The 27,653-nt window shown below is 36.0% G+C and overlaps 1 protein-coding gene across 4 annotated transcripts in view; it reads left to right on the top strand.

The window, feature by feature from the left end:
- The window catches only part of PDS5A (PDS5 cohesin associated factor A), an 86,206-nt gene that overhangs the window by 47,839 nt on the left and 10,714 nt on the right, over nt 1–27,653 (top strand). The window contains exons 12-29 of one of the 4 annotated variants that reach the window (XM_082316536.1): nt 3,795–3,946; nt 7,272–7,385; nt 8,037–8,118; nt 8,881–8,929; nt 9,051–9,190; nt 10,366–10,481; nt 11,264–11,369; nt 12,852–13,012; nt 15,685–15,808; nt 16,995–17,153; nt 17,401–17,469; nt 18,148–18,284; nt 19,006–19,129; nt 19,401–19,605; nt 20,118–20,232; nt 23,312–23,444; nt 24,089–24,208; nt 25,391–25,453. In XM_082316536.1, coding sequence (XP_082172662.1) covers nt 3,795–3,946; nt 7,272–7,385; nt 8,037–8,118; nt 8,881–8,929; nt 9,051–9,190; nt 10,366–10,481; nt 11,264–11,369; nt 12,852–13,012; nt 15,685–15,808; nt 16,995–17,153; nt 17,401–17,469; nt 18,148–18,284; nt 19,006–19,129; nt 19,401–19,605; nt 20,118–20,232; nt 23,312–23,444; nt 24,089–24,208; nt 25,391–25,453 — 2,169 coding nt within the window. Of the gene's footprint in view, nt 1–3,794; nt 3,947–7,271; nt 7,386–8,036; nt 8,119–8,880; nt 8,930–9,050; nt 9,191–10,365; nt 10,482–11,263; nt 11,370–12,851; nt 13,013–14,262; nt 14,902–14,952; nt 15,269–15,684; nt 15,809–16,994; nt 17,154–17,400; nt 17,470–18,147; nt 18,285–19,005; nt 19,130–19,400; nt 19,606–20,117; nt 20,233–23,311; nt 23,445–24,088; nt 24,209–25,390; nt 25,454–27,653 lie in introns of those variants that run through there. The other 3 variants (XM_082316537.1, XM_082316538.1, XM_082316539.1) reach the window with 3 other exon arrangements.

A 27,653-nucleotide genomic window follows, 5' to 3' on the forward strand; every position in this document is an offset into this window, starting at 1 on the left:
ACAGCCTTCTACATAGTGTCTCTGTTCTTCTTTAGCATGTCGCCATCGGTAAGAGGCAATCAATTCTACAGCTGTAATACTCATTTCTACGGAGCTAGGGCTTTTCAGTTCGTATAGCCTTAAAACCAGTGTGGTACTTCTTAATGTTCCTAATATGTTTGACTCCGTGATTTCACACCAGTCATAGGCTTGATGATATATTACATTTCAAGGTTAGGTGCCTTTTCAGGCACTCATCAGTGAAGAATAACTTTACCTCCTAGCTGATGTTTCTCTTATAAAAATCTCTTGAGGGAACTTTAATGAAAATACATCCTGAGGAGAAATGAAAATTGAGGATTGACTAGAAATTACTACAACAAATACTTAGCATTTGAAGTAGGCCTTAACAATATAGCACATCTTTGTAAATATAATTGGTGTTATAAAGTGAATATCAAGGACTTGTAAACTTTCAGCATTTTTTTTAAGGATTTTTCTCCAGTTTGGGAGAGGGACATTGATATGTCCATGTAACTGTCTTTTATATTTTCTATGTATGATTTTTTCAGTTTCAGACACAATGCATTATACTTATTTTAATTATTCTTTTGCTTTAAAGAACTCTATTATCTTCTGCTGACTGCATTTACCCCTTGTAGCCAGGTTTCTGTTGGACAAATCTACTGCAAACTCCTAAGTGATCATTCATCAATTTGACTTCATCTAATTCTTTTTGGGCCTGCAATCATCTATCAAATGAGTATAGGTATTACAATAGAAAGAACACTTGTCCAACAGGCTGAAGTAAAATGCTGATTGTTTAAACATGCTAATCTGCCATTTCAATTCTGCCTTTTTTCTTATAAAACAATGTGGAATCTAGAAAACTTAAAAGCATGCTAACTATTACGCCATTTACTTGATCTGTTTTTTCTGCTGACCCTGCTCTAATTGGCACGGTATTAGTAAAGATAGCCCAATGACTTTTTTAGGGTAAAATATTTTGGCTAGAAGACAGTACTTCATCTTTTAAAAAAATGTCCTTAACTAACTCGATCTGTATGGGCATTTGCACAATGATTACAGCTATTAAAAAAACAAACAAACAAACAAAAATCCAAACACACATGCCCCCCGCCCCTCTTCTCATATCCCTCACCCCCACCTATAGTTTTCAAACCCATTTTTATTGGTCCAGTTGGAAAAGTAACTCTGGGAACAGATGCTTCCCAAAAACTGGAATCCAGTCTTTGATAAGAATTGTTCTGAAGAATTTTTCATTGGAGCACTGTCTCTAGGGTCTTTCCAGTGTCTTTGCTTTTCAGAATAATTAGTTTCAGGAGAAAAAAAATTTTTTTTTAAAGCTTCTAAAAATGGTTCAGGTACTTTTCCTTTATAATGGAGTAACCTTAAGAATCTGAAAAGTTAGAGGAGAGTTTTGACAGCTGACTTCTGTTCCCATTTCTCCCAACAGCTTTTGTGGTCTAGAGACTTAGTTGCTTCATGAAAGCAGACTTTCACATCATCAGCTTGAAGTCAGAAGCTATAGAATAAGGAGCCATAGGAGCAGACTCCCATTTTCTTTTTATGCATTTTTCTGCATGTGTTAGTTTTAACTCTTCCTTCTCTGTGTGTGCTAAAAAACATTGTGGCTTTTTCCAGACGAAGGAGAAAGATTTTAAGATTCTTAACTCTATGGAAGGAATAGGTTAGATATTCCAACAGGTAAGGGATTATCTTGAACTTTCAATAACAGGTGTTTGTTTTTTTTTTTAACTTAGCCCAGCAGTCTTCTGCAAAGGAGTTTAATTATGCTGGTTAACCAAGGAGGCTAAGGCTGTCAAAATTCTTTTGTTAATTAAATCAGGGTAGTACTTCTGTTACCTGTGTTTATTGATCTGCTCCCTTTGAAATTGATTATTACATTCCCCTTTATTTTCATTTGCCTTCATCTTTTACCCTACTGTATGCTATTTCAGCTTTAATTCTCAGTGGCACCTTGCTCTTTTTTTCTACCTGTGTCTCCTGTTCAGTGACTTGCTTCATGGTGTCTCAAAGCATTCTCTCCAGTGCCTCCCATCTTCTGCCTGAAACTGCCTTTCTGCATGCTCTGACTTCTACTCTCTACAGCAATTTCCATGATCAGAAATCTACTGACAATCCAAATTTCCTTTCTTTATAACCCCTTGTTAAGTACTCTGCTTTCATTTTAGGTGTAAATTTTCTAGAATTAATTTCCTGTAATCCTTCTCCGTTGTTGTCTGACAATAGTTTTGCTGTCCTTCCTGACTCGTGTAGGACATCTGATGAAGCTATCACTTGCATTGGAAGGGTATATCTGAATGCAGAAAAATATTCATACTTTTCTGAAAATGTTTCTCTTTCAGACCTTTATTTTCTTTAAAATGTGCTTTAGATCGCAATGGGTGTGAACAAATTCCTGCAGAGAAGTTAAACAATAACATCTATTTATATCTAAAATGTTTCTCTTTTGTCAAAACAAAGTATTATAGTACATACTGTCAAAGTCATTACTATCTTGACCTGTTACTTGTGGGTTTAATATTTAAGAAATATGTAGCAAAATACAATTTTATTTTTTCCATCTTCTTCTTGATACTTCTTACGCCAACAGCTAGTGATGTCAAAGACTGTTGTGCTGACATAAGCCATATTATCTTCAAGATTTTTCTTTTCTTTGCCTTTCAAGAAAAGGAAGTCACTCAGGAAAGCTATTAAGAAATTAAATGTGCAATATCTCACTTGGTGTTATTAAAACAAGCCCTCAGTTTAACAAGATTGAAGAAGTTACACACCGTGTGAATAATAGTATCTACATTTATGCTTGATAGAGTTAAATGATTTGAGCATTGTTAGTCCTTGGAGTTCAAGGCCAAAATTGGTATCTAGTGTGTTCTGGAAGAAATTTTCTTTTTCAGTCTGAATTTCATTCATTTCTTCTAAATGGTGAGGGAAAACAAGTGTCTTCTAATGCTTTCTGTGTAAATCATTCAGTGGGAGACACTATTCTCTCTAAATTACTCCTCAGTCTGTTCCAGTATGATTCTTTCCACAAGTCAGTGTAGGAGGGCTTATGGATCTTGTCTGTTAAAGTGTTCAATAATGGGATATTTCCTGTTTACATGAGGGGATAAAGTAGTGGCCATGAAAAGCAAGGATGAGAACCCAGGAACTCCATCTGTGGATGTTGCAGTCTGGCTTTTTCCTGGGTCCCTGGAGTCTTACAGCGATTATTTCAAGGCTTAAGCAAAAAGAGCCTCTCCCACTGTCCTGGAAAGTGGCCTAAGAGTTGAAGCCCTAGCAAGCTTAGCTAGGCCTAAGCTCTGGATCTCCCGTTTCTACACAAGTGTGCTGTAAGACAGTATAAGGCTGTGGGGCGAAAGAAGGCTGCCACCTCTGATTGGTGCCTGTCTCTGAATAGGTAAGTCTTCCGAATCCTGGCTCAAGAAGACACTTATTCAGGCATACAAGTTAAGCTGTACTTAACTTTTTTTATACTGGCTAGATCCTTGATTTTCTTTGCTCAGCACAGAGGAGTACAGGATTCCTCTGTACAGAAAATACTTAATCTGCATAGTACAGGGAAGAAAACCCTTATGTAGGCTTTACAAATTCTCATTTAGAGGCTCTAAACAGCATTTTTTCAGATTTTAAAGTGTCTAAATATAGGAGGTTGGAATGTGGCCGTTTTGTCTTTCACACTTCTACATCTTTACTGTATTTTTGTATATGTTTGATATTTATTTACCAAAATCACTTCTCCGCCTCCTTTTCATTTCTTCCCCCTCAAGTGGCGAGTGAGAAAAGAAGCTATGATGGGTCTTGCCCAGCTATACAAGAAGTATTGTCTTCATGCCGAGGCTGGAAAAGATGCTGCAGAGAAAGTGAGCTGGATAAAGGATAAACTTTTGCACATATATTATCAAAATAGCATTGATGACAAGTGAGTCAACTGAAGCCTTCCTAATTTTAATTGTATAGTGATAAGAGATACTCTGAAAATATGTGCTTATCCTGAGAAAGCTGTTACATCACATTCTGTATTTGTGGTTTTAAGTATGATATATTTAATTAATAACCATTAAGACATGTACTAAGATATCGAGGATAATTGTGTTATCTATTCATGTATGCATTCTATTTACGGATAGAACTAGATCTGTGATGATAGTGGATTATCATTAACTAGCTACTGTGCAGAAAAAAATGGCCAAATTTTGCATATACTATACCCAGTTCTTGTTTGCCTTTACTACTTTCCAGGGGCTAGCATGTTAAAATCCATGATCTGTGAGCATCGTGCATGCACGCACCACAGTACGTGCACAGACATCTCCTTTTGGTATGCTGTGTAGGAATGGACCTTTTAGGTAGAACAAAAGCTGAAGAAATACCAGGGGTACTTCCCCTGTTGTCTAGTCTTCCCTGATTTGTCACTCAGTCCCTTTAATTTTTGAAATACCACTTTGGCTTAGAGAAAAGTATCTTGGCCAAGGTTTTGGAAGATAGTTTTCAACTCTCACTATTAATTCTTTGTCTTTCACAAGGAAAGCCAAACTATGAGAGCACACAAAGACAGAATTTCAGGCTACAGCAGACTCAGAAATCAGCCATTTCTTTATAGTGTTTCTTAGCATCTTGCTTATACAGTATGCTGCCTCAGTATGTTTCATGATCTTAGTGACTAGACTGAATGTGCTAATAGCCTCCCTCAGTTGCCAGTTACGACAGTGAATGCCTACCGCTGCAGTGCATCTGGCTGATCATAAGTGGGCCAGAGTTACATATTTGATAAGTTGCCTTCTTTTTTTTTTTAAAAAGAGGATATGGTTATGAGACTGTACACACAGAAATTACACTGAAAGTCTGCTGAGGTACAAGTATCAAATAGTGAAAATTTAAGAAAACTCCACATAGTTTATACAAAGCTAATTCTGCATATGTATATGCATCAGATAGGCTTTAATTTGCATTGAGAGGTTCGTTCGTGGTTTTTCTAGCATGTTCATGTCACACTGTCAGTACACAGGTTTGATAGTGAGCAGGGAATGAATCAAAGTTCCATAGTGAATGGGGCAGATGTTTTCAATATTCCTGCTCACGGGAAATGCAGAACACTATCAGGGAAACAAGGCAAGGAATTTTACAGAAAGACTGTCATCAAAGCTGAGTTTCTTTCTCTGACGTTATTTCTTCTGAAAGTCTGATTAAGCCATTGAAACTGGTCTTTGCATGAATAGGCATGGATTGTATGCTGTTTGTTTTCTGGGTATCCACACTGAAAGATTGGTGGCTTGATTTTTCAGTGTTCCTCTATTTCAGTTTGGTACCCTGAATTTTAATTCAAATTCTAATAGTTTTTAAGGCTGACAATGAAGTTCTTGCTCAGTCCCACCATTGGGTTGGTTTCCCCATCTCAGAGGGGAGGAATAAATGCATTTCAATGTTGTCATTGTCAGAATTAGAAAGTTAGTACTTCAGCACCTGAAGAGCTGTAGAAATGCTCTGATCTTTAAGACAGAGTCCATCCAATCTTTTAAACACACAAGCATAGGTCAAAATTAGCTAACTCTGGCCTGTTTTCCTTCCATAATGAGGGAGGAGGATAAAAAGTAACAGTGAACAGCTGTCTGAGCCTTGGAGAATTTTCCATTATGTGCATGGGATAACACTAGTTCTTTCAAAAGATAATAGCGCAGTATCACACAGTATTCAAGCGTGAAGTGGAATAGAACGAATTTTCTCCGCACATCCTTAACTCAGTCACTTGATAATGTTTTTGATGTTACTTGACTATTGATGTGCATGTCTGCTCAAGACTGAGAACTTCCAGCTGTAAGAACAGCTTATCGCCTGTGTGCTCTGAGCTGCTTTGTTTTACAGCAGATGCATAGGGAATGGAGTACAATAACCACATCTTAAACGCTGCCCCGTTACCTGCTCCTTGATATGCTAGCCAGTGACTTTCTTCACAGGGGAAAAGTGTGTCTCAGAGGAATTCCCTATTTGTAAATCTTTACCCTAACCAACATGGATGAGGGGAGGCATGATACAGTCTCACCGTTAGCATTGACAGCTTTTCTAGAACGTGTATCTGTAGAGACATGGGCTAGAGCAATGTTCATAAATTAGTATACAGACAACTCTGATGTCTCCAAGCTCCTAGTACGATAAACAGAGATGAGGCTCCTGAGATCTGAAGATCCTGTTGCCCAATTTAGTTCTTGGAGTCATCAGTAGTAAAATGTACGTTTAAAGGGAGAAAGCCAAGTTTTCTTCAATATTAACGGGGTGCCTTGAGGTAGTTGTATCCATATTCATGATCATCCTTTTATTCCTCTGCCTTGCCATCATGTCTCTTGGAATTTTCTTTGACCTGCACTGCCTTCTGTGCTCTTTGTACAAGACACTCCCAGAGTACTTACTAGGAATCAGAGTGGAAAAGTTCGTAAATTCAAACACACAAAATATTTGTCCATAAATATCAAATTGTGTAGCTGAACATTGTGTGCAGCTCTCATTGCTATGGATTAAATTAATGTCTGAATGTTCTTTCATTGGGGGGGGGGGAGCTATAATTAGATGAACTGTACAGTCATATTTTGTAGTTCAAGTTTTGTATTTTATGTAAATCCTTAAATATGTATTATTGTTTTTTTAAAAAAGATATAATTTGCTGGTTTGTATTGCTCTCGCTTAGTTTCCCTTTTGCTTCTTTTGTCATCTATGTTTTGGTGTTCCTTTGTCTCCACCTTTTTAATGCTGATTTTTAGCTTCTATATTAGAATAATGAGTACTTTCAAATGTTTTGCCTTTTTTCCTAAATACTACAGTTTTATCTTAACCTTTCCCTCAAGGATACTTAAGATTTTTACTTTTCCTCCCTCTCGAGTTATATTCTTGTATTCTTTCTCATTTATTTGGGCTTTTTACTGTCTGTATCCCTTTCTCTTATGTATGAGAGTGAACAAAGGGAGATTGTCAGAGCCTAAAGAAAAAGGAGAATTTGGATGGTGACAAATAAAACAATTACTCCCTCTTAGAGGTGGAAATGAAAGAACATGGAAAAGCTCTCAAGAAGCAGTTCTTGCTAATCTTTCTATCAACAGTGGAAGGGATCTTTACAGATGAGAAAAAGACCATTACTTTTTTTCTTCTCTGTTGAAAAATCTAGTTTCAATGACTTCCTATATTTCTTGTTCTTTCAGCTTGTCTAAAAGGTATCACCACTTTTGGGAATGTAGTTTTTATCTCTTCTTTTCCTGCAGATTACTGGTAGAAAAAATCTTTGCTCAGTATCTTGTTCCACACAATTTGGAAACGGAAGAGCGAATGAAGTGCTTGTACTATTTGTATGCTAGCTTGGATCCAAATGCTGTCAAGTGAGTTTCATTTGTATGCAGCAAATACTTGCTTTCTCAGGCTTTTCCAAGATCTGTATAATCTTACTTGTATTATCAGGATTTAAATAAAAATATAAGTAACTGATGCTTAGCATTATTTGCAAGTAGTATTTCAAAACATTTCCCTTTTATATACACACTCTACATGTCCTTTGGACTAAAAGATACCTTGATGTTTGAGAAGAGTGGTTTTATCTATTCGTTTTCATTCGATGAAAACAATGCAGAGTTAAAAATGCGCAAGTAAGGACTTCTAGATTTGCTCTATATTAGGGTCCATGAAGATATCTATAACTGAATTCTGGTTGATAGTGGCCTGTTTTTTATGTTGAAAATGTTATTTTCAAGATAATCTGGGTGGTTGTAAGACATACCGTGGCTGTCCTGCATATGTGAAATTGTTCCAAGTAGAATAATAAGAGAGGTGATGTTCTGTAAAAAGAAAAAAATCGGTTCTACCTTGTTCAGAATGGTTATTTTCAATACTTGGTATGTTTTGCTTGTACCTAGCAGATGTTACGCTTGTAAGATAAATAAATAATCAATCAATCTTGTTTACTGGTACATCCAGCTTGTTCTTGTCATGAGCAAATTGGTAAGCTTTTCTTTTCTGGTTTTGCATTTTTGCAGAGCACTGAATGAGATGTGGAAGTGCCAGAACATGCTAAGGAGTCACGTACGAGAATTACTAGACTTGCATAAGCAGCCCACTGTACGGTTTTGAAAATATTAATACTTTATCCAATGGACCTGTTAGACTAATTTACGGGGGGGGTTTTGATATATTATTTGTTCAGTGTGACTTTATTATTCTGTTGATTTCTATATATATACGCAATGTTCCATTCTCATTAAGTAAAGATACTTTCAGTAATGCTTAAAGGTGTATAGGCTCCTTATGTTTACCATTATTTTATATTACTGGTCAATAACTCTGGAAAAAGTTTAAAAAAAAATTTTCCGAGTTTTTGTTTGCTTTTGACATACTTTTTTTTGTTTCTGATTTTATAACATATTTTGAGAGTGGAATATGTTGTAAAATAAAGCAATGATTTGTTTGTTTGAAAACAAAAGTTTTTAAGTATTTATACTGGAATTTTACTTCTATGTTCAAACTACCAGAAAGTTTAAATAGAAGGGGCTTGATGCGGGGGTGGGATTGGAGGAGTTGTTTTGTTCGGGGGGTTTTTTGGGGTCTTTTACCAACAATTGATTTTGATCTGTTATGTGACTTAGTGAATTTTTGCAGTTCTTTGATACTGCAAGAAGATTTCTTTTCCCCCTTTTTCTGTGTGTAGCAGCTGCTAATGATACTGTTCTACTATTCTAGTGTTTATTCTTAAAACAAAACCATAAAACATAAGATTCCAGAGTAGGATGAAGTGCTGCAGAAGAACTAACAGATCAGCTTGAAGGTATATTTTATAAAGGAGATATCGCTGATTTGGTTCTTTGTTTTTGCTGTTGTCCTCAGTCAGAAGCAAACAGTGCTGCCATGTTTGGAAAGCTGATGACCATAGCAAGTAAGTGTTAATAAGTGCTATAAACTGTTATTACAGCATTCCTGGAAATTGTATTTCTGTGAATCTTGGGCATGCTGAAGTGGCAAATTTATCTTATGTTAAATTGTGTTTAATCATACAGAAAACCTTCCAGATCCTGGAAAAGCACAAGATTTTGTGAAGAAATTCAATCAGGTTCTGGGTGACGATGAGAAACTTCGGTCCCAGCTTGAACTGTTAATTAGCCCTACATGTTCTTGTAAACAGGCAGATGTCTGTGTGGTAAGGAAATGGAAAACTTTTATGCCTTAAATATTTGTGCTTAAAACAGTTATTCAGAGTTAGTCGTCTCTTTTGGTACCTTAACATTATTTTTATATGTTTCCAATTTTCATAAAATACCTTTTTGGTTAACCTGTAGAGGTTACGGAAAATATAATTTATGATCATCATCTTGCTTCCTAAGAAAACATTAACTTTATTACTTCCTGGGATTATGAGCATCAAGCACAAAGACTAAAAGACTAGTTTAATTTTTTAAAATATTTTATTTCAAATGTCTCTCTTATGGTAAGGTTCCTAAACTGTCTTCTGACACTGGTTAAACTTCTGAGTACCAGCAAGCCAAATATTATACCATGTGCATATTATTAATTTCTTTTTCTTCCTAGAACGTTATTTTGAGATCAGTCTTTCTCTCATCTGTTTAACCTCTTTGATGAAAATACACACCTTAATATTAAATTGGACTTTTCCAGAGATTTACGGATTGTGCCAACAATCACAGATCTTTTTTTTAATTTTTTTTTTTTAATTGTGGTCCTAAAATAAAGTAAGCAATTTCATTGACAGAAATCACAACAGAGAGCATCAACAAACAAACATAGGCTTCTTGGGTTTTGTCTAATTGCTCTGAAATTGTCCAGGGAAGGGAACAGAGTATGTCTGCTTCTAAACTAGTAAATTTTGCACTTTGGGAATGCAGTGATGCGATGTCAAGAGGAAGGTTTCTTCCCACTGCCTGAAGATATTTTAGCATAACAGTTAGAACAATTTCCTAATTTGTAGGGTCTGCAGCATCCAGCACTTTAGGAGAAGGAAGGTCAAGTCGTCCTTTCTTTGAGAGGTTTTTAGACTTCTGTTCAAAACAAAAATTATCTTCTTATCCACCTTCTGCTGGTGTAATTGCTGCTGCAATTCCATAAGAAACTCTGAAGAACTCTCACTAGAAACCTAAATGCATCTTACATTTAAATAGTTTGGTAAAGTATGTGTGCTTTCAATATAATGGGATAAAGATAGATTTGGAGATAACAGCAGCCCCCTTTAAAATACGTTTCACTGATTATATAGACAATCTCTGTGGTTAAAAGAAGTGGCTATATTTAGCTTATTCAACATGCTTAAGAAGTAAGTAAAATGAGTATAATTCTTGTTTGTGTCTGACATTCTTGTAGAGAGAGATAGCCCGGAAACTTGCAAATCCTAAGCAGCCAACAAATCCTTTTCTGGAAATGGTCAAATTTCTTTTGGAAAGAATTGCCCCTGTACATATTGACTCAGAAGCCATTAGGTAAGTTTGAAAGATCATACTGTCTCACGAACGATTATAAAGATAATTTAAATGACACACCCAAAAAAAAAAAAAAAAAGATGATGTTTTGGGGATCTAGATTAGCCTGTCCTAGCAGTAAATATGCTTTTTTAAAAAAAAAACTCCTATGTAGATGTCTTCATTTCCAGCAGCCTAGAGAATGCAATTTGATTTTTTGTTTCTTCTACTTCTTTGCAGTGCTGTCTGCAAATGATTTTAAAAATATAGTATTTGTTCCCAGTGAAACTGCTACTTGTGGGGCTTAAGGTGAAAATGATGATCATAATTTTCACGTAGTTAACTGCAACACAGTCTTCTTATATAGCAGTTGAATTAATTAGCTTTTGTGGGATTGTGTAAGAGAATGTTTGGATTTCTTTTGAGACTTGTCTGGCAACCTAATTACATTCTGAAACTCGTGCAACTGTGTTGAGCTGAATGCTGCCAACATGGTGGGTTTGGTTGTTTGTTTTTTTTTTTCCTCCTAAAGAATTAATTTTACAGAAAGCTAAGTCAGAAGGAAAGGGAATAATGGAATAGCTTGATTTAAAAAAAAAAATAAAAATCAAAAGAACACCAAAATCTAAAACCAAAAACCAAACAGCACAACACCCCACCCCCACCCCCCCCCCCCGCAAAGGGCTATTGCCTTCCCTTTATTTATTGTCAAAACTTAAGTAATCTTGCTGATATCTCTAGCCTTTTAACATTGTACATTGTCACATTAATTTGCTTTTTTCTTTTTGTATCTCTTATTTCAGTGCACTAGTAAAACTAATGAATAAATCCATAGAGGGGACAGCTGATGATGAAGAGGAGGGTGTAAGTCCTGATACTGCTATTCGTGCAGGACTTGAACTTCTCAAGGTAATCTACATTAATGCAGCTATAGTTTGTAATGGAAGGGACAAAAGTTGTATGACTAACAGTTAAATGTTAGCATGGTTTTAATAGTTAATATTTAGCTAATTACTTTTTCAATGTATGAAAGTGGTTATTAATAATCACTTGAGAAAAGAATAATGAAAGAGATGTTTTTTTGGAAGAAGTATGTTTTGAAAAGGGTGCCAAGAGTTGAAATGCGCACATTAAAGCAGAAATTGGTTTCAGCTTAGGGAAGTCATATAGAAGAAGGTGCAGAGGTAAAGTGAGAGGAAGAGAAATGAGGAAATTAGGAGAGGCATGTTCTTTGGGGCCTGTATGATATTGGAAGGAAAGCAAGCAATAAACTTAAGCCAAGTTATGTAGAGGGAAATAAAAGGGGGTGGGGGATTGTGCTCTCAGTGGTGATGAGAAATGGCTGGGGGAGAAAGAAGGATTTGAAATATCTGGGAAACATCTGTGGTGGATTTGGCAGTTCGCTAATGAGACTTTATTTTCGATATGTTACAAAGTGTAGTATAAAGCATAGGAGGGAATGGAGGGGAAGGTTACATAATTAAAGTGAGACTTCTCAGAAGCGTGAATGAACGACATGGAGTTTATGGAGACATCGCACCAAATATGGTAATGCAGACCATGGTAGAAATAGTTATACAGAAGTACACAAGGAAGTAATGTCTGTTAGCTAATGTAGCTCAGAAAAGAAATCTGCCGGGGTTGAAGATTTTGTTGCTGTGACGTGGATATCTTTGAGAATGTTATTTCACACATTGATACTCACGCAAGTAGGCAACTCTGAGCGAAGAAACCAAGATAAGACAAATGCAAAGAATACACAAAATACATGCAGCTTTTCATTGTTCTCCCTACCGTATGTTATCTGAATGTTACTATACTTAATGTAGTTTTCCTTTGTGATAACCTTTTGTTCTCTCTTGCCCTGCCTTGAATCTCTGTATGCTTAGTTTCTCATTTGACGTTTCTCCTATTTAACAGAATGTGTTCTATTTCATTGGCTTTAGATTAGAAGGACAGTAATCTATGTTTTGTTTGTAGATATCTTAACCTTCTTGATTTCTGCTCACGGACTATAGATTCTGGAGAAATTAAGATTTCAGTTCAGTTAAATTAAGTTGAAAAAAGGCATTCTTAAATAGATTGGAATATAAATTATTACTCTTGAATAAGTATTCATTTTAATAAATAAGTTTACATATTCAAATAACGTAGTATCTTATAAAATATTTGGAGGAGGGGAGGAGCTGAAGAGCAAAGCATAAATGAATTTATTTCAAAATGCTTATATCACCTTCTCCAAAATGCAGTTATTGAATGTAATAATCTCATATGAGATATGTAATAGCTATTTATGTTGATGGTAGTGCTCATGAACAGCCATAACTTTTGTTTTCCTGATGATTCATTTACCATGAATAAATATACCTTTCTTTTAATGTGTATCTACAGGTTCTGTCCTTTACACATCCTACCTCGTTCCACTCTGCAGAGACCTATGAGTCTCTGCTGCAGTGCCTCAGGATGGAAGACGATAAGGTAGCTGAGGCAGCCATACAGATTTTCAGAAACACGGGTCACAAAATAGAAACAGACCTGCCACAGATAAGATCGTGAGTGTATTTCTTTACATGCTGCTTTTCAGACCTGGAATTTTGCCTCTTGATAGTTTATTCAATATGTTGCCTCTAAAATTACTTTATAGTCTTGTAAATATGAACATCTCTTCCATAATTTTGTATTCCTTCACTACCTTTCTGTCTCTTCATTTTTAAATTCTGCGTTCTTGCAATTTTTGTGTATTCATTGAAGATGTTAGGTACTTCTTAAAAATCTTCTTATAATAGACACATTAAAACCAGCGTGTAGCATGTTTCCCAGGTTACAAAATAAGCAACAGCAGAAATACAGAGAACATGTAATTCCTTGGCATCATTTCTACTCATATCTGTCCTTCACACAATTTTTCTATCTTTGTAAGGAACGAAAATATAATCGCTGATGGTTAACAGCTCTGTTTGTTATGAAACAAGTTGGAAAACAAGATCCACAAGTAGGCATGAATTTCTAACAAAGAATAATTGGCTGTCTATAAGTCGTCATTATGCAATTCATGCTTTAACTGCTGATTATAGCTGCATAATCTACTATTTAAAACCTTGTGGGTAACATCTAAAACCTTAAAATTAGCCTGTTAGTAACTAACTAATCCAGATTAAAAAGCACAGGTTTCAAGTTCTCATATATTGAAACAGCATCTCGGGTATTACCATGCTAAAAATGCCTACCAATGTACACCTTAAATTCTCGGTGAATTGAAGATGTAACCTCAGCAATTCTTATGGATTTTAATAAGATTTTGGGCAAAAGAAAAATGTTACAAGTGCATATATGAGACACCTTTTAAGACATTTGTAGGGGTGAAGAGAATGAAAAGCCCAGCAATCCCCATTGTCAGTATAGTTCCCAGTATAGTCCCAATGGTCTGTAGTTCCCTACTGGAGTTTAGTCAAGACTAAAAAAAAAAAAAGGGGGCTGGTATTGCTGATGTTTCTTTTGGCTTCGTGCCTTAGCCAGGTATTGCTGAAGTATAGTCTGGGCAGTCTCAAATAACTTAAAAATATCACTGTCAAAATGGAGATCTAGCCTTTGGCATGGTTGGCAAGCAAGTCAAGTTAACGTTCTGAAAACCAAAACCATGTTAGTGTTTACACTGACACAAAGAAAAAGAAGTCTGAGGACAAGTAGATGTTCCAGATTTTATATATTCAGAAATCTTTATCATAAATGAAAGATTTGATATAATCAGCAAGATAGTTTGCTTCAAGTGACCTGTTTTTTTTAAAACCGCTCGTGTGAACAGGCTGCCTGCTGTCTGTTGAAGTAGTGGTCACCAGCAGTAGCCCAAGTTCTTCCTCGTGTGGGAAACGACTAGGTTTGTGCCCTAGTCCATGGGCAAGGACTGCCACATGACTCTTGAGTCTGATGGAAGCATTGGCCATGCCCAAAGAGAGCCTGTGGACCACGTGTAAACTCGTAGGTGGGAACATGTAAAGGTGCATGTAAACATGTCGGGTTTCACCTTTTGCAGATTTATGTCAGTTGGGGTGTGATGAGGTATGGTTTGTAACTGATGCACCGTTGCTTGGCAAAAGCCCTTTAATGTGCACGTACTTACACTATGAAAACTGTACGTTAGGCATTGAAGCTTATTTTAGCTGTGGGTTTTACTGAATTCTTTGCTATTTTGGTTCTTATGTAATCCAACTTGTGGAATTTTAGCAGGTTTGAGAAGAGACATTCTCCTACTTCAGGATACTGTTAACATTTTTCTAGGGGTCTGTTGTTTGGGTTTGGGTTTTATGTGGTTTTTGAGGAAAATGTTTGAGACTTCATTCTTTCAACCCTGCAAGCTCTTCATCCATCTCTTGTTGCCGATTCTGATTATGTAGAGTGTGTCAGTGAAGGCTGCGTGCTAAATAATCCGTGTACTAAATGCTGTGTTGTTACTGAGCCCTTCAAGAAAGCGAGTTGGTTTTTTTTTTTTTTTTAGATGTTTGTGTGTCAGATGCTTTCTAGGCAATTTTGTTTTCTCGTGTCAGCTGCTCTGTGAGTTGCATGGTAAACCTCATGAGTTAGTGTCTCAGAGGATGACCTCTCGGGGGACAGGCCTGCCTGCCAGCACTCTCTCAGGAGTGGAGCCGAACAGCCTGAGCAGCCTCAGCCCGGTCTCTGGAGCGGCTTTGGCCCCGCTCTTTCCTTCGGTGGCCTCTGATCAGCAGATGGATTTCAGGGGACTCAAATGCAAAAGCTCAGAACAAAGCGGTTGTTCACTTGAGTGTACATTGCGATTAAAGACCAAAGTTAAGGTAGTAAAGACCTATAAGCACGCTAATGTTTAATGGTTATTTAATAAATTTTCTTCAGCTCTGTCACTTCCAAGCTTTGATAACAAGCCCAGGAGTTTACCCTAGCTGAACCTGTCAGGTTACCCCCACCTTATATTTGGCTTCCTAAACAGCCTTATTTTGATCATTATTTTCTTTCATGTTTGGTTTTTCCCTGTGGGCTTTTTTCTGCTTAACTGTGTACAGTCAGGTGTTCAACAAATATTACTAAATACAATTCCATCCTGCTTTTCACTATATGATTATGATCTTTCCTGAACAGACTTCAAAGGAATGCTTTCTTTATAAGACTGTAAGGATAGACTTGTATAGGTGAAGAGCTTTATTTTTTGTAGATTGCAAATTGCATTTTGAAGTATTTTGTTTAATGTTCACAGAACACTAATTCCGATTTTGCATCAGAAAGCAAAAAGAGGCACTCCTCATCAGGCAAAACAAGCTGTTCACTGTATACATGCCATATTTTCAAATAAAGAAGTGCAACTTGCACAGATCTTTGAGGTATGTCTTGCTTTTTTGTTTTTAAGATTTGTTTCTGTTCTTCTTAATTGATACTAGTAATTACCATTAATTTAATTCATACTGTTTATTAACAGATAACAATTTGTGAGGTCAGCAAGCCTACAGGTGCATGGTAGTTGAGATAAGTCATTAATTTTATAATAGCAAATTATTAATGTTTGTTTCTTACAGTCATGATTTTGTAATATTCTGGTGTCTGATAGATAAGGTACTCCTTTTTGTCTACATGGGAAAAGTTAGGGGGAAATAAACTAAATGTGCTAGAATGATCCACACGAAATCTCATGGGACACATTTAGCAGATACTAAATGAGAGATAACATCCTTTACTTTCGAACTGTATTAAATTACCATGCTTTAAGGTCTTTGCACATAGAGCACTTTCTCACTGAGGAAGATAGTGCAGAATAACTACTTGACTGTAAGCTCAGACTTTAACTTACTGCTCACTTACTGCTTGCTTAGACAAGTTATAAAGCAAAAAGTCACCTTATACAGAGCAGAGAGGTTATTACTTTTCACTGTAATCTCTTAAATAATATTATTAATCTGCACTTGTAAAATAGCTTAGGTTCTTAATCTTGGCTGTCTTTGAACCTATGCATAATTCAGAAGTGTGAAAAGCTTTGAATTAAGCTTACTGAGTTTGATCTCTGCTTGGACTTCTGTCAGAGTGCATGTTCCCTCGCTAATACCAGAATACGATGTGAGTGTGCTGAGTGATACAGCAGCGCAGAATTATCCTGGTGACTGTTAACTGGAAGGGGAATAGTGATTGCTTGATAGAAATGTCCCTGGTGGTTTCCAAGGTTTTTTTACCTGCTATTATTTTCTGCCATTTGCAGTTAGGATTCAGGTTTTCACAACTCCTGGATAGAAATGAGTCAGAGTTTTTTCCGTATCTCTCAGGTTTGAATGTGTTTCACCATTAAAATAGGAAGAGAATATAACATTCATTTTTTGCTCTTATCTCAAGTGAGATTTTTGGTTACTCTGTTAATTAGGAAATCACATTCTTTCTCCATTTTGATTTGCTAACCTTATTAATTCTTATGGAAAAACTGTGAAACTCATCAGCATTCCAGCAGTAAAATAAATTAGGCATGCTAACTTGCTTATCTGTAGTTGAATTCTGAATTTTTTTTTTTTTTTTCTTCTTCCTCAGCCTCTTAGTAGAAGTTTGAATGCTGATGTACCAGAACAACTTATAACTCCGTTAGTCTCATTGGGTCATATTTCTATGTTGGCTCCAGACCAGTTTGCTTCTCCAATGAAATCTGTTGTCGCAAATTTCATTGTGAAAGATCTCCTAATGAATGACAGGGTAAGATTTTCTTTTTTTGGTAAGTTCTTACTATTCTGTTTGCCTGTTATTAACTGTGTGGGAAATAGAGCTTTTTTTTGTTAAATGAGTCAATAAAGGAATGTTCTATAAATGGCTAGTACAGTGATATTGCATTATAAAAGCTCTTTGTGTGAAAGAAAGCTTAGTCCATGACTTTTTTCCATTTTTACCTCTATACTTTCTGTATGGGTTGAACCAGTTCTTAAACTTACATGAATGTCTGTAGTCAACAGGTGAGAAAAATGGAAAATTGTGGTCTCCAGATGAAGAAGTTTCTCCAGAAGTACTAGCAAAGGTGAATGATCTGCTGTCAATAATAATGTGTATATTTGAGATTAAAAATTTACTTTTTTCCAAGTTGTGCAGTGCAGAGTATTAGAATAAATCCCTTTGAGTACTTTTGTATTAGTCTCCTTAGAATATGCAGTGTTCTAGAGGTTTTGTGGATTATACACACAGTTATAGAACTGGTAGAAACCGTGCATTTTGCTGTCTTCACTTACCGATATTAATTATGCTGAATGTTGAGAAAATGAAGAGATTCAAAAGCTTTAGTTTTACTTACAAGAAAGGTAATTTGGCTTTACTGACTGTAAGCAGACTTGAAATAAATTGAGACCTTGGTGAATTTTATTCATTCATCTTTATAGGCTATTTATCATGAATCTAATTATGGCCATTTCTAGAAATGTTTATCTAGTTGCTCTTATTTTTAATCATGTAGCAAGTATCCTGCATCCTCTAGATGCACTTGTGAGAAGACACTGAACCATAGTTGAAATGCCCTGATGTCACCAAGACTGCTACTTCCTTCTTCACTCTGTAAATATTTACTGCTTCATTCTGTTCCTTTAAAAACACATCAGCTCTAATAAATAGGAGTCTATGGAAATTTCAGCTTGACAGCAGTAGGTTTTAGTGCCTTTTCAACTTTAGGAAGCAAGTTCATTGTTTATTTGTTCATGTTTGGTAGGTGCAAGCAATTAAACTTCTGGTACGCTGGCTGTTGGGTATGAAAAACAACCAGTCAAAATCTGCAAATTCCACGCTCCGGTTATTATCAGCTATGCTCGTCAGTGAAGGAGACTTGACAGAACAGAAACGAATCAGGTCAGATTTTGTTCCTTTCAGGCTTCCATCAATTGTGTTGTAGAATTTCAAAGAATATTAATTCTTTTGGACCTTTTTTAGAATTTTAAGTTGAGCACAGTGTTGGCTAATGGGATGATACAAAACAGATCTGATTGGAGTTTTAATTTTAGGAGTGGAATGGCTAGTACAAAAATATGCTTGATAATCCCTCTTTCTTGTAATTTACTAGTAATCTAACTCAGAACCCTGTAGATATCTTGATAGTAAAAGACATTCTAGAGAGTAAAAGACCTGCAGGAGTATCTTTGAAAACAATTGAGTGATGAGACTTAACACACTTAAAAGTTGGGTGATCTTGGGCGGAGCTTCTTCATTCCAACCATGAGGTAACTGCACCTCATCTTCATTCTGAGTATGAAGGAAGGAAAGAGAAAATCTGTGGCAGAAGTGTTGCTTTCATTTAGACATTGATACGAAAACAAGAAACTTGACTCTTCTCATTTCACTATTTTACTGGAATTAAGTTTTTTGTGAGGAAAGCAGAGCCCCTTATTTTCACAAATTTGGTTGTGTTAATTTAGTTTGATCTGAAGCTATAGAATGGTGATCTGATCTGACTGAGAAAAACCTTAATTGCTCATTGATCTTGTAAAAAGAAGAAATCGTGACATGCAAGTAATTTAAGGATAGTTGTGGAGAGTTGTGTTTTGGTTTTTTTTTTTCTCTCATGTTTGTATAGTAAATCGGATATGTCTCGACTGCGATTAGCTGCTGGTAGTGCAATAATGAAGCTTGCACAGGAACCCTGTTACCATGAAATAATTACCCCAGAACAGTTCCAGCTCTGTGCACTTGTCATTAATGTAAGTAACTGCATTTGAATTGAAGTGAATCTTAATTAATTGAGTTCAGGGTCCTTATATCTGAGCTTTTGTTGCTGCTACACTGAGTATTTTCTATTCCTCACTGCAGCTTTCAAAAGAGTTCTTGAAACTTCAAATATTTGTTGTGCTGCACCTGTTGATATTTTTAAAATGTCTCCTCATAATTCCACCTTAAATGCACTTTTTTTAATTTTTTTTTTCCAAGACCAGGATTTTTATGGTTGCACTCTTATGTTTTATGTTGCTGTAGGATGAGTGCTACCAAGTGAGGCAGATATTTGCCCAGAAACTGCATAAGGCACTTGTGAAATTACTGCTCCCTTTGGAATATATGGCAATCTTTGCTTTGTGTGCCAAAGACCCTGTGAAAGAGAGAAGAGCACATGCCAGACAGTGCTTGCTCAAAAACATCAGTATACGAAGAGAATATATTAAGCAGAATCCTATGGCTAACGGTTAGTATTTCAGTAAAATTGTTAAGAATACAACAGTCGAATACTAAACTGGAAGGAGTAATCATTAAAACTTAAGCAAATTGCTTTTGTAAAGAAACACTGGATAAGTTTTAATTTGTTTCCTCATCTTTATATTAGACACATTCAAATCTAAATTTACTTAGTTTAGCATTAGCATAAACCATAAAATACTTCTCTGTACATTGCTGAGAATTATACATGTAAAATACAATGCTGTTATTGTGGTAGTTTTACTCAAAAAATAAAATTTTGTTTTCTCATATTTTAGGCTTTATGATCTTCTTCCTGAAGTAAGACCACGTAGTTTTGGAGTAGTAAAACTCGTTCATTTATTTTTAATGAATCATTAAAATTAAAATTTGCAGGAAAAAAATGCAAGTTGAAATTTTATATTCCATATTTGAAAATTAATACTTCGAAAAAGTGTTTCTTGTGATGGATGTGTGTGTGTATAATACAGAGGTTATTTGTGATTTTTTTTGTTACTGTAGAAAAATTGCTATCCTTGCTGCCTGAATATGTGGTACCATATATGATTCACTTACTGGCACATGATCCAGATTTCACAAAACCTCAGGATGTTGATCAGCTTCGTGATGTCAAAGAGTAAGTGTCAAATGATTCTAGAATTGTTATGCTGCTAGTTTTTCTATGCTTGGAAAAAAATAATTAGGAAGAGGAACTCCTGTTCTATTTTGCAGTAATCTATTTTCCAAGTAATCTTGGAAATGCGTAATGCTTCAACCAAGGGAAGAAGGCATCAACAACTGCTTAGCAGTATATTCTGAAAGCCCAAATGGTAGCCTATAGGTCACACCATAGTATACCAAATTAGTGAGTTGTCTAGGCTTCTTTTAAAGTGAAGTAATGATTTTAGATTCTTGTATTTGTGCCTAGGAATACGTGTAGAATTTCCTAACACACTTAAGAGATGCCAAGTAATGTCGGTTCAAATATTTTGGAAATTAGAAAATACAGAGCTTCTCCAAAACTTGAAAATGTAATGCCACTGATGCTGGGTCAGAGTCCTGCTTCACTGGAAACTCCCTCTCCCATGCAAACCTACTAGAATTCATGCTAAGTTTGCTGCTGACTTATCATTTGCACTATACATCTGCAGTGCAGGCTTAGTGCTTCTTAAAGTATTCAGCCCAGATTATTGTACACAAGCCTGTCATACAGAAGCTCGTTCTGTACTGTTTCCAGTTTGACACATTGTATGCCTCAAGTAATCTTTCATACCTTAAACATAACTTTTGTATTCCTTTATGTCTTGTAATGAATTTTAAAAAATAGTTAAATGTTAACACTTCTTTTTAAATTGTTAAAGCATTGTCTGGTTCCGCTGTGACCTATGTCGTTTTGGTATTACAAAGGCATGTATAACCATATACTACAATATACATCATCAGAAAAGCAGTTCATTCTTGGCACAAAGAGACCAGTTTACATCTTAATTCTTTTTGCACCTTCACCTGTGAGAGTCCAAGTCTGATTCTTTCTTTAAATGAAAAACTGAATTTGTTCTGATTTCTGAGTTAGTTGACTCATACCTGGTCAGAACCTGAAGTCAGTGAAGATTTCTTACCTAATCATCAAGTCTACATTTTGTCCCAGGACTCCCTGTTCCTGGCAACATCTGAAAGCACTCTCCAGCATGTACTTTATCCAAAATGCATGGAACAAGTTCTGATTCGCAGTTGTTGAGTTAATACTTTCTCTGAGAAGTGCTTTCTAGTGCACAGAGCTTTTTTGGACACCCCTTGTTTAGCTCTCCTTTGTCGTCAAATTTCCTCCCTCGTGTTTGTCACAGGCTGGCTGAACAAGCCAGAGAGGACTGCTCCAAACAAAGAAATACTCTGTACAGGAATTTTGGCAGGAATACTTCTCTGAAGAGTCTCCTGAGATAAATGCAAAACATTTTTCTCATGTAATGCACTACAGTGTTTCTTTCAAGAGTTCCGAGAGTCATAGTGTTCACTTTAAAGTGTTAACATAGATGCTTGCAAACTCGGAAAAGCAGACTGGCAATGTGTTTCGTAGTTGTCTCCCTAGTTCATTTTGATTTTACATGGCCTAAATACAGTCATGTAAAGTAAATACATGCTTAGCAAGTTCCTTAACCATAATCTGTGATATATTTTCTTATGAAGTTTTTTAAGCTTGTCGTCCAGAGGCATGTTTTGAGTTTCTTCTTTGTCTTGAGACAGTGTCTTTTTCTTCCGAATTCATATTCCAAAAATATTGAAAGGGATACAGAGAATGAACGAACTTTATGTGACTGTGTTCTTCTAGGTACATATTCTTCTACATGGAATCCCACTGTTGTTCTGGAAAGGTCTTGTTCAGGATTGATAATGATTTATTTAATTTGTTAACTTAGTGAGGAAATCAAGCTATTGAAATTGTCATGTGTTAACTGGAATTACCAGCGTAAAATTTGTCCTCAATAGTAATCTTTGGACAACACAGGGTTTTGGAGAAGCTGGGTCAGTGTGGTACATTATCGGTCCTATATTCATCCCATTTAAGTTCTTGAGAACAGTGAATAGATGGATGTAAAGGTATTTAACACATCTATTTACTTATAGCCTTTGTAGCTCTTGGATACAAGTCAGAATATAGATGTCTTATTTTATTTGAACACCAGATAACTATTTAAGGGTGTTCATGGAGCACAACCCTCTCTGAGTTTCTGAGAGAACTGTTTCTTCATCTCTTGGATTACAATCTTTAATTTCTATCAGTTAAGAAGATTGGGGCTTTTGTGGACAGGGAATTCTAATGTTCAGTCATCCTGTTTTTCTAGTTTTTTATTAGCCTCTTTCAACAAGGTAATCTCTCTTCCAGAGCTTCAGAATTAAATTAGCTCCTGGCAAAGTCTGCGTTTCTCGGACTCACCCATATGTCTTTCCCTACTAAGTATTATTTTACTATACTATGACTGTTGTTGACCCTCTAGCCACATGCAGCTCTGAAGCTTGATAGCAAATGATAGTATGGATGGACCAGTTATGCTTTATATCATAGTTGAAAAATTCTTAAAACAAACTTTTAGTCAAAATATAATGGGTTCTCCCTATAAATAAACTAGATTTAAAGAAAGAAAACTGGGAAAGCTAATTCATTATTTCTATCTGTAAGGATGTATTTTCCTCCCGTATGGAGCATTAGCAAGAATCTGACCTGCTCCATTTTGGATCTTCTCTCCTATTTGAATTCCAGTATTAAACCACATAGTGTGGGTAACAGTCTAGCAGCAGTGTGATTTGTTTAAGCCTGTTTTGAGTGTCGTCATGGTACATTGTTGATAAGCACATAGACATAGCCCAAGGTAGTGATTATGGAATTTCATCTAGATGATGGTAGCACCAGAATTCTTGCTTCTATTCATATTTGGAAGATAAAAAAGTTGGTTGCTTGGGCAGTGTTTACAGGTATAATAGAGAAGCACAATAATTTGGCAGATCTATTCTGAAGAGTACGATTAAGCCTCTGTGTGTTAAAGGTCTAGACTCTATTTACACCCTCAGATGATGTTATCTGTTTATATCATCTTCAAATTGATTGTGGTTTCTTAAGAAAAAGCTAGTACAGCTGACAAAAATTTTTAAGACATTGCTATATGTGGGAACTGCAGTATAAAAGCTGGAATGTAATTGCTTGTGGTTTTATGGCTTTTTAGGTGCCTGTGGTTCATGCTTGAAGTTTTAATGACAAAGAATGAGAACAATAGCCATGCCTTCATGAAAAAGATGGCAGAAAACATCAAGCTTACCCGAGATGCTCAGTCTCCTGATGAGCCAAAGGCCAATGAAGTAAGAAATGCAATTCAGATAAGTGCTGGGTGATGGGCTAAGGGTTTCACAAGCAGTTGATGAACAGGATTTGCAGGAAATCTGAAAGCACTAGCGTAGATGTTTTTATGGTCTTTTAGAGAGAGGGCTAATTGCGAGCATTGTTTATATGTTATTAATCTCATTCTTTCAGAACCTTGCTGACCTTATCCAGCACACAATACCTAATGAAGTTAATAAACAAAATTTGTTAAATATTTCTGTTACTGCCTGCCTGCCTTATTTTAACTCCTACTGCCTAGTTTCCTGACATAAGTATCTTCTGGTGTTGGGGGAGGAAATACTATATTATATGGCTACTGTTAAACCTGTTAGTTTCTAGCAGAGATGAGAAACCATTTATGGTGACTTGATTGAGCAAGAGCTTCTATTGTACACCATAGGCCTGTAAAGTACTACTACTTTTTATTAAATAGTATCATATGAAAAATGGGGACTTCTGTATGTGTTTGAAGAGCCAACAGTATGGTTAATGATGTAATTACAAAATGTCCTTAGTGGTGGTTATTTTAACACATAGATTAAACTTCTTAAAGAACTACATTCTCTGTACACTGTAAAAACAGTAAGTAATTCCTAAAGCATACTTCTCTTTTTTTCTTCAGAAACTTTATACAGTATGTGATGTAGCACTATGTGTAATCAACAGCAAAAGTGCTTTGTGCAATGCAGATTCACCGAAGGACCCTGTATTGCCAACCAAATTTTTTACACAACCTGAAAAGGTAAATTTGTTAATTTAATTTCTGAAGTAATAAGGGGAAATACTTTGATTTTTATAACTGAGAGCTGGTTATCTCCATAACATAATATCATGAGGGAGAAAATGCATATATTATTGTCAGCAATTAAATTTTTTAACATTGGCTGTATCCTATGCTAGCTATGTCTTACGAATGTGTGCCAGAAATGTTTGTAACCAGGTGAGAGCTAATTAGAATAAATATTGATATGTTAGCATGTATTGCTAAATCATTTCATTAAAGTGTTTTACAAGTGCATCTGAATATATGAGAATATATGTATATTCTGACTGTATATCTGAATTAGGATACAAAGCAGACTAAAAAGAAAGAGGAAACATTTTTTTATGTTATCCGTGGTATGTTTATATCTGTCAGTAGCTGTTTGGCTAATGAGCTTGCTGTACAAGTTGGTCCTCTTATTGCCTAGTAATAGTCTTGGTGGGTACAGCTGTACTGTCAGCAATAGTACTACTGTTCTTTAAGAGGCATACTTCTAAAAAGCATGAGTGGAACCAAAGTAATTCTCTGGACCAGAGCTGATGTTTTGGTTGTACTGAATTTCACATTTTTCAGTGTCTTAGACTGTTAATTAACAGCCTTTCCAGAGTCTGTTTAAGCAAACTTTAGTTTGCTTATTTAATTGTGAAATGGCGGATGCCATGATGAGAGGGAGCTGGTGTCTGTGGCAGCTACCTGCATTCAAATTTAGTGTTTTGGTCTTCGTCACTCTGAGTACAGTTTACAAAGGTAGCAACTTTCAACTTGTTTAGAGAAAAGAGCACTTCTTTTCCTTTCTTTGGACTTCCCATTAAAAAGGTGCAAGTGAAAAAATAGGGAGCACAGTTTTGCTTTACTTCAAATGATTCATGACATTCAATAAGAAAGAATGTTAATCCCAACTTCAAGTATGGTATACTGTCATTCAGTAATGCTCGCTACAAATCTCCAAAATACTAGTTTAACCTGTCTTTATTAGATTGATCCATTTGTCAGCAAGTTGCATGGTGTGCAATATCTGTAGCCCTTGATAGTAGCGTCTAATTTGAGAAGTCAATCATGTATATCTAAAAAAAACAACAGCAAGATTGAGAGATCAAACACAAACTGGTTTTCTTTTCTTTTCTTTTCTTTTTTTGTTTTTTTTTTTTGTTTTTTGTACAGGATTTCTGCAATGACAGGAATTACATTTCAGAAGAGACAAGGGTTCTTCTTTTGACAGGAAAGGTACTGTATTTTGACAAGTTACAATTCTTTGAATATTACTTTTGATTTTTTTAAAATGTCCTGGACTGCTGTAGTTTAAAAATTGTATTAAGAGTTTGTGTACAATAATTTGTGATTCTTTTATTTGATGCCATAATTAATGCTTTTAACATACTACCTGGTGAGTACACAACACCAAGATTTGTTACCTGTGCACTGAGGCATAGATTCTTCATTAACTACAGCTTTTCACATAACCACAGGATTTTCCATTATTCAAATAAGCGTGACGTAAAGTTATGATGCAGATACTGAATTGTGACACCACTAGCATTGGAGGTCTTAAATTTTCAATCTTAGTATTTTTAATATAGCTGTTGATGCTGTTATGTTCAACTGCAAATGTCTACACCCTTTTGAATGTCTCATTTTATTTCAGACATAATTGGGCTGATACCTTCACAGGGGAGAGAGAACACCAAGTCTTTCGACAGGGGCGGGGATGCACCACAAAAAAACAAAAACAAAAAAACAGAACCTATTTTTACACCTTTTACCATCAGCTGTCCTTTCTTGGGATTCTGAAACTGTCTTTCCTAGGTTCTGGTTAAATTATGTTGAAATGCTTTTTAGTCTAACTCAAAAAAATTAGCTTTTTTTTTTTTTTTTTTAATTGAGCTTAGTGAAAGAATGCTTACTGACCTGTAAAATATAAAAATCTTGACAAGAGTGTAAGTCATGGTTTTAATATAAATTTCATGTGTGTGTATTGATTTTCATGTTCTGTTACTGCATTAGTTTCTAAAGTCTTCAGTTAGAGCAGAACTTTGTGGTAATTGTTCATTGTAAGAGACAAATGATCACTCTGTAAATAGCCTTAAATTAAAAGGCTTAGAATTCCTTCTTCTCACACTGATTTTTCATTTATACAAAAAGTTTCCACTGTCAGGGTAGTTCATGCGAGTGAGGTTTGCTCAGAATCCTGCCTCTCCTTGCTTCATTTTCACCCTGTGACACCAGCCTGGATGCTACTCAGTGAGCTGGGTTGGAGTTACGTTAGGAAGGGAGGAGGCAGACAGAAGACCACCTTCTTTCGCAGCAGCCAGTACCAGACTGGTGCTTTAAATATCCTCAGAAGAAGGTATCTGTCTGGTGCTGTAATTGTTTCACCTTTGACAACATTCAAATATAAATGCATTTGAAGCAAGTTTAGTTGGCTGTGTAAACTTACTACATTTCTTTTTTGATAAGGCGTTCAGCAAGGTAGACTAAAGCTGTGTCTTAACTAAACAAATCTTACTGGTATAAGACAGGCTTCTCTCCTGCATTCTGTTAAAACAGAGTTAGATTTGGGGGTGGGAGGAATGTCCCATACCAAGCTAGTATTATTTAGGTAATTTGCAGTGTTCTGGCAAAACAAATATTTATTCCATGCTCTAATAGAATACAGAAGCAGGTGCTTCTTTTTCTGCCTACTTCCATTTCAGAAAACACAGATGTGTAAGGATACCCCACTGACTCAGACCAATGGTTGTTTTGGCCTGGTATTGTTTTTCCAGAGGGACCAATACAACATGATTAGGGAGAGCGTGCAAGTCTAGCTGCTTTCTGCAGTACATTCCCCTTCTTACTCCCCCAGCATTCATAATTTTTATAATGGGATGCTAGACTCTGCATCTGTGCCTGTTGGTTTTGATATCTCCTTATGGACTTGTTCCCAAATGTCTCTGCTCTGGTTTTGAACCTCCTGATGTTCTGCCTTCACAACCTCTTATGGCAGTAGGTGCCAGAAGTTTGCAACCTGCTGGTTTTGCAGGAGTGCTTTCTTGTCTCTTAAACATTTTTCTCTCTCCTATTAGCTGTGCCGAATGCTTCCTACTTTTTATAAAATAGTCAGTAAATAGAGCAAATAAAATATTATATGAATAATATGTTTAAGTAAATGTTATGCAGTATTAGCACTAAATGATGCAGCTACTGAACATGTGCTCAGTAACAGGCCTTTTCTACAGAGATCACTGCTTTTTTTGCTAGCCAGATGTTTTCCAGCATCTGTGGTATCTCTCTCCTGCCTGCTCCCTCATAACTTCCACACATGGGAATTATTTTTTCTTGTTGGAATGTCTTAATAAATTAACTGGGTCTCTGAGGAAATGTAAAAGTACATGAAGAATGTGACATGCCAGTTATGAAAACTTCCTTGACTCCTCTCCAGAGACAA

Source organism: Platalea leucorodia (assembly GCF_965183815.1).
Source record: "Platalea leucorodia genome assembly, chromosome: 6".
Lineage (NCBI taxonomy): Eukaryota > Metazoa > Chordata > Aves > Pelecaniformes > Threskiornithidae > Platalea > Platalea leucorodia.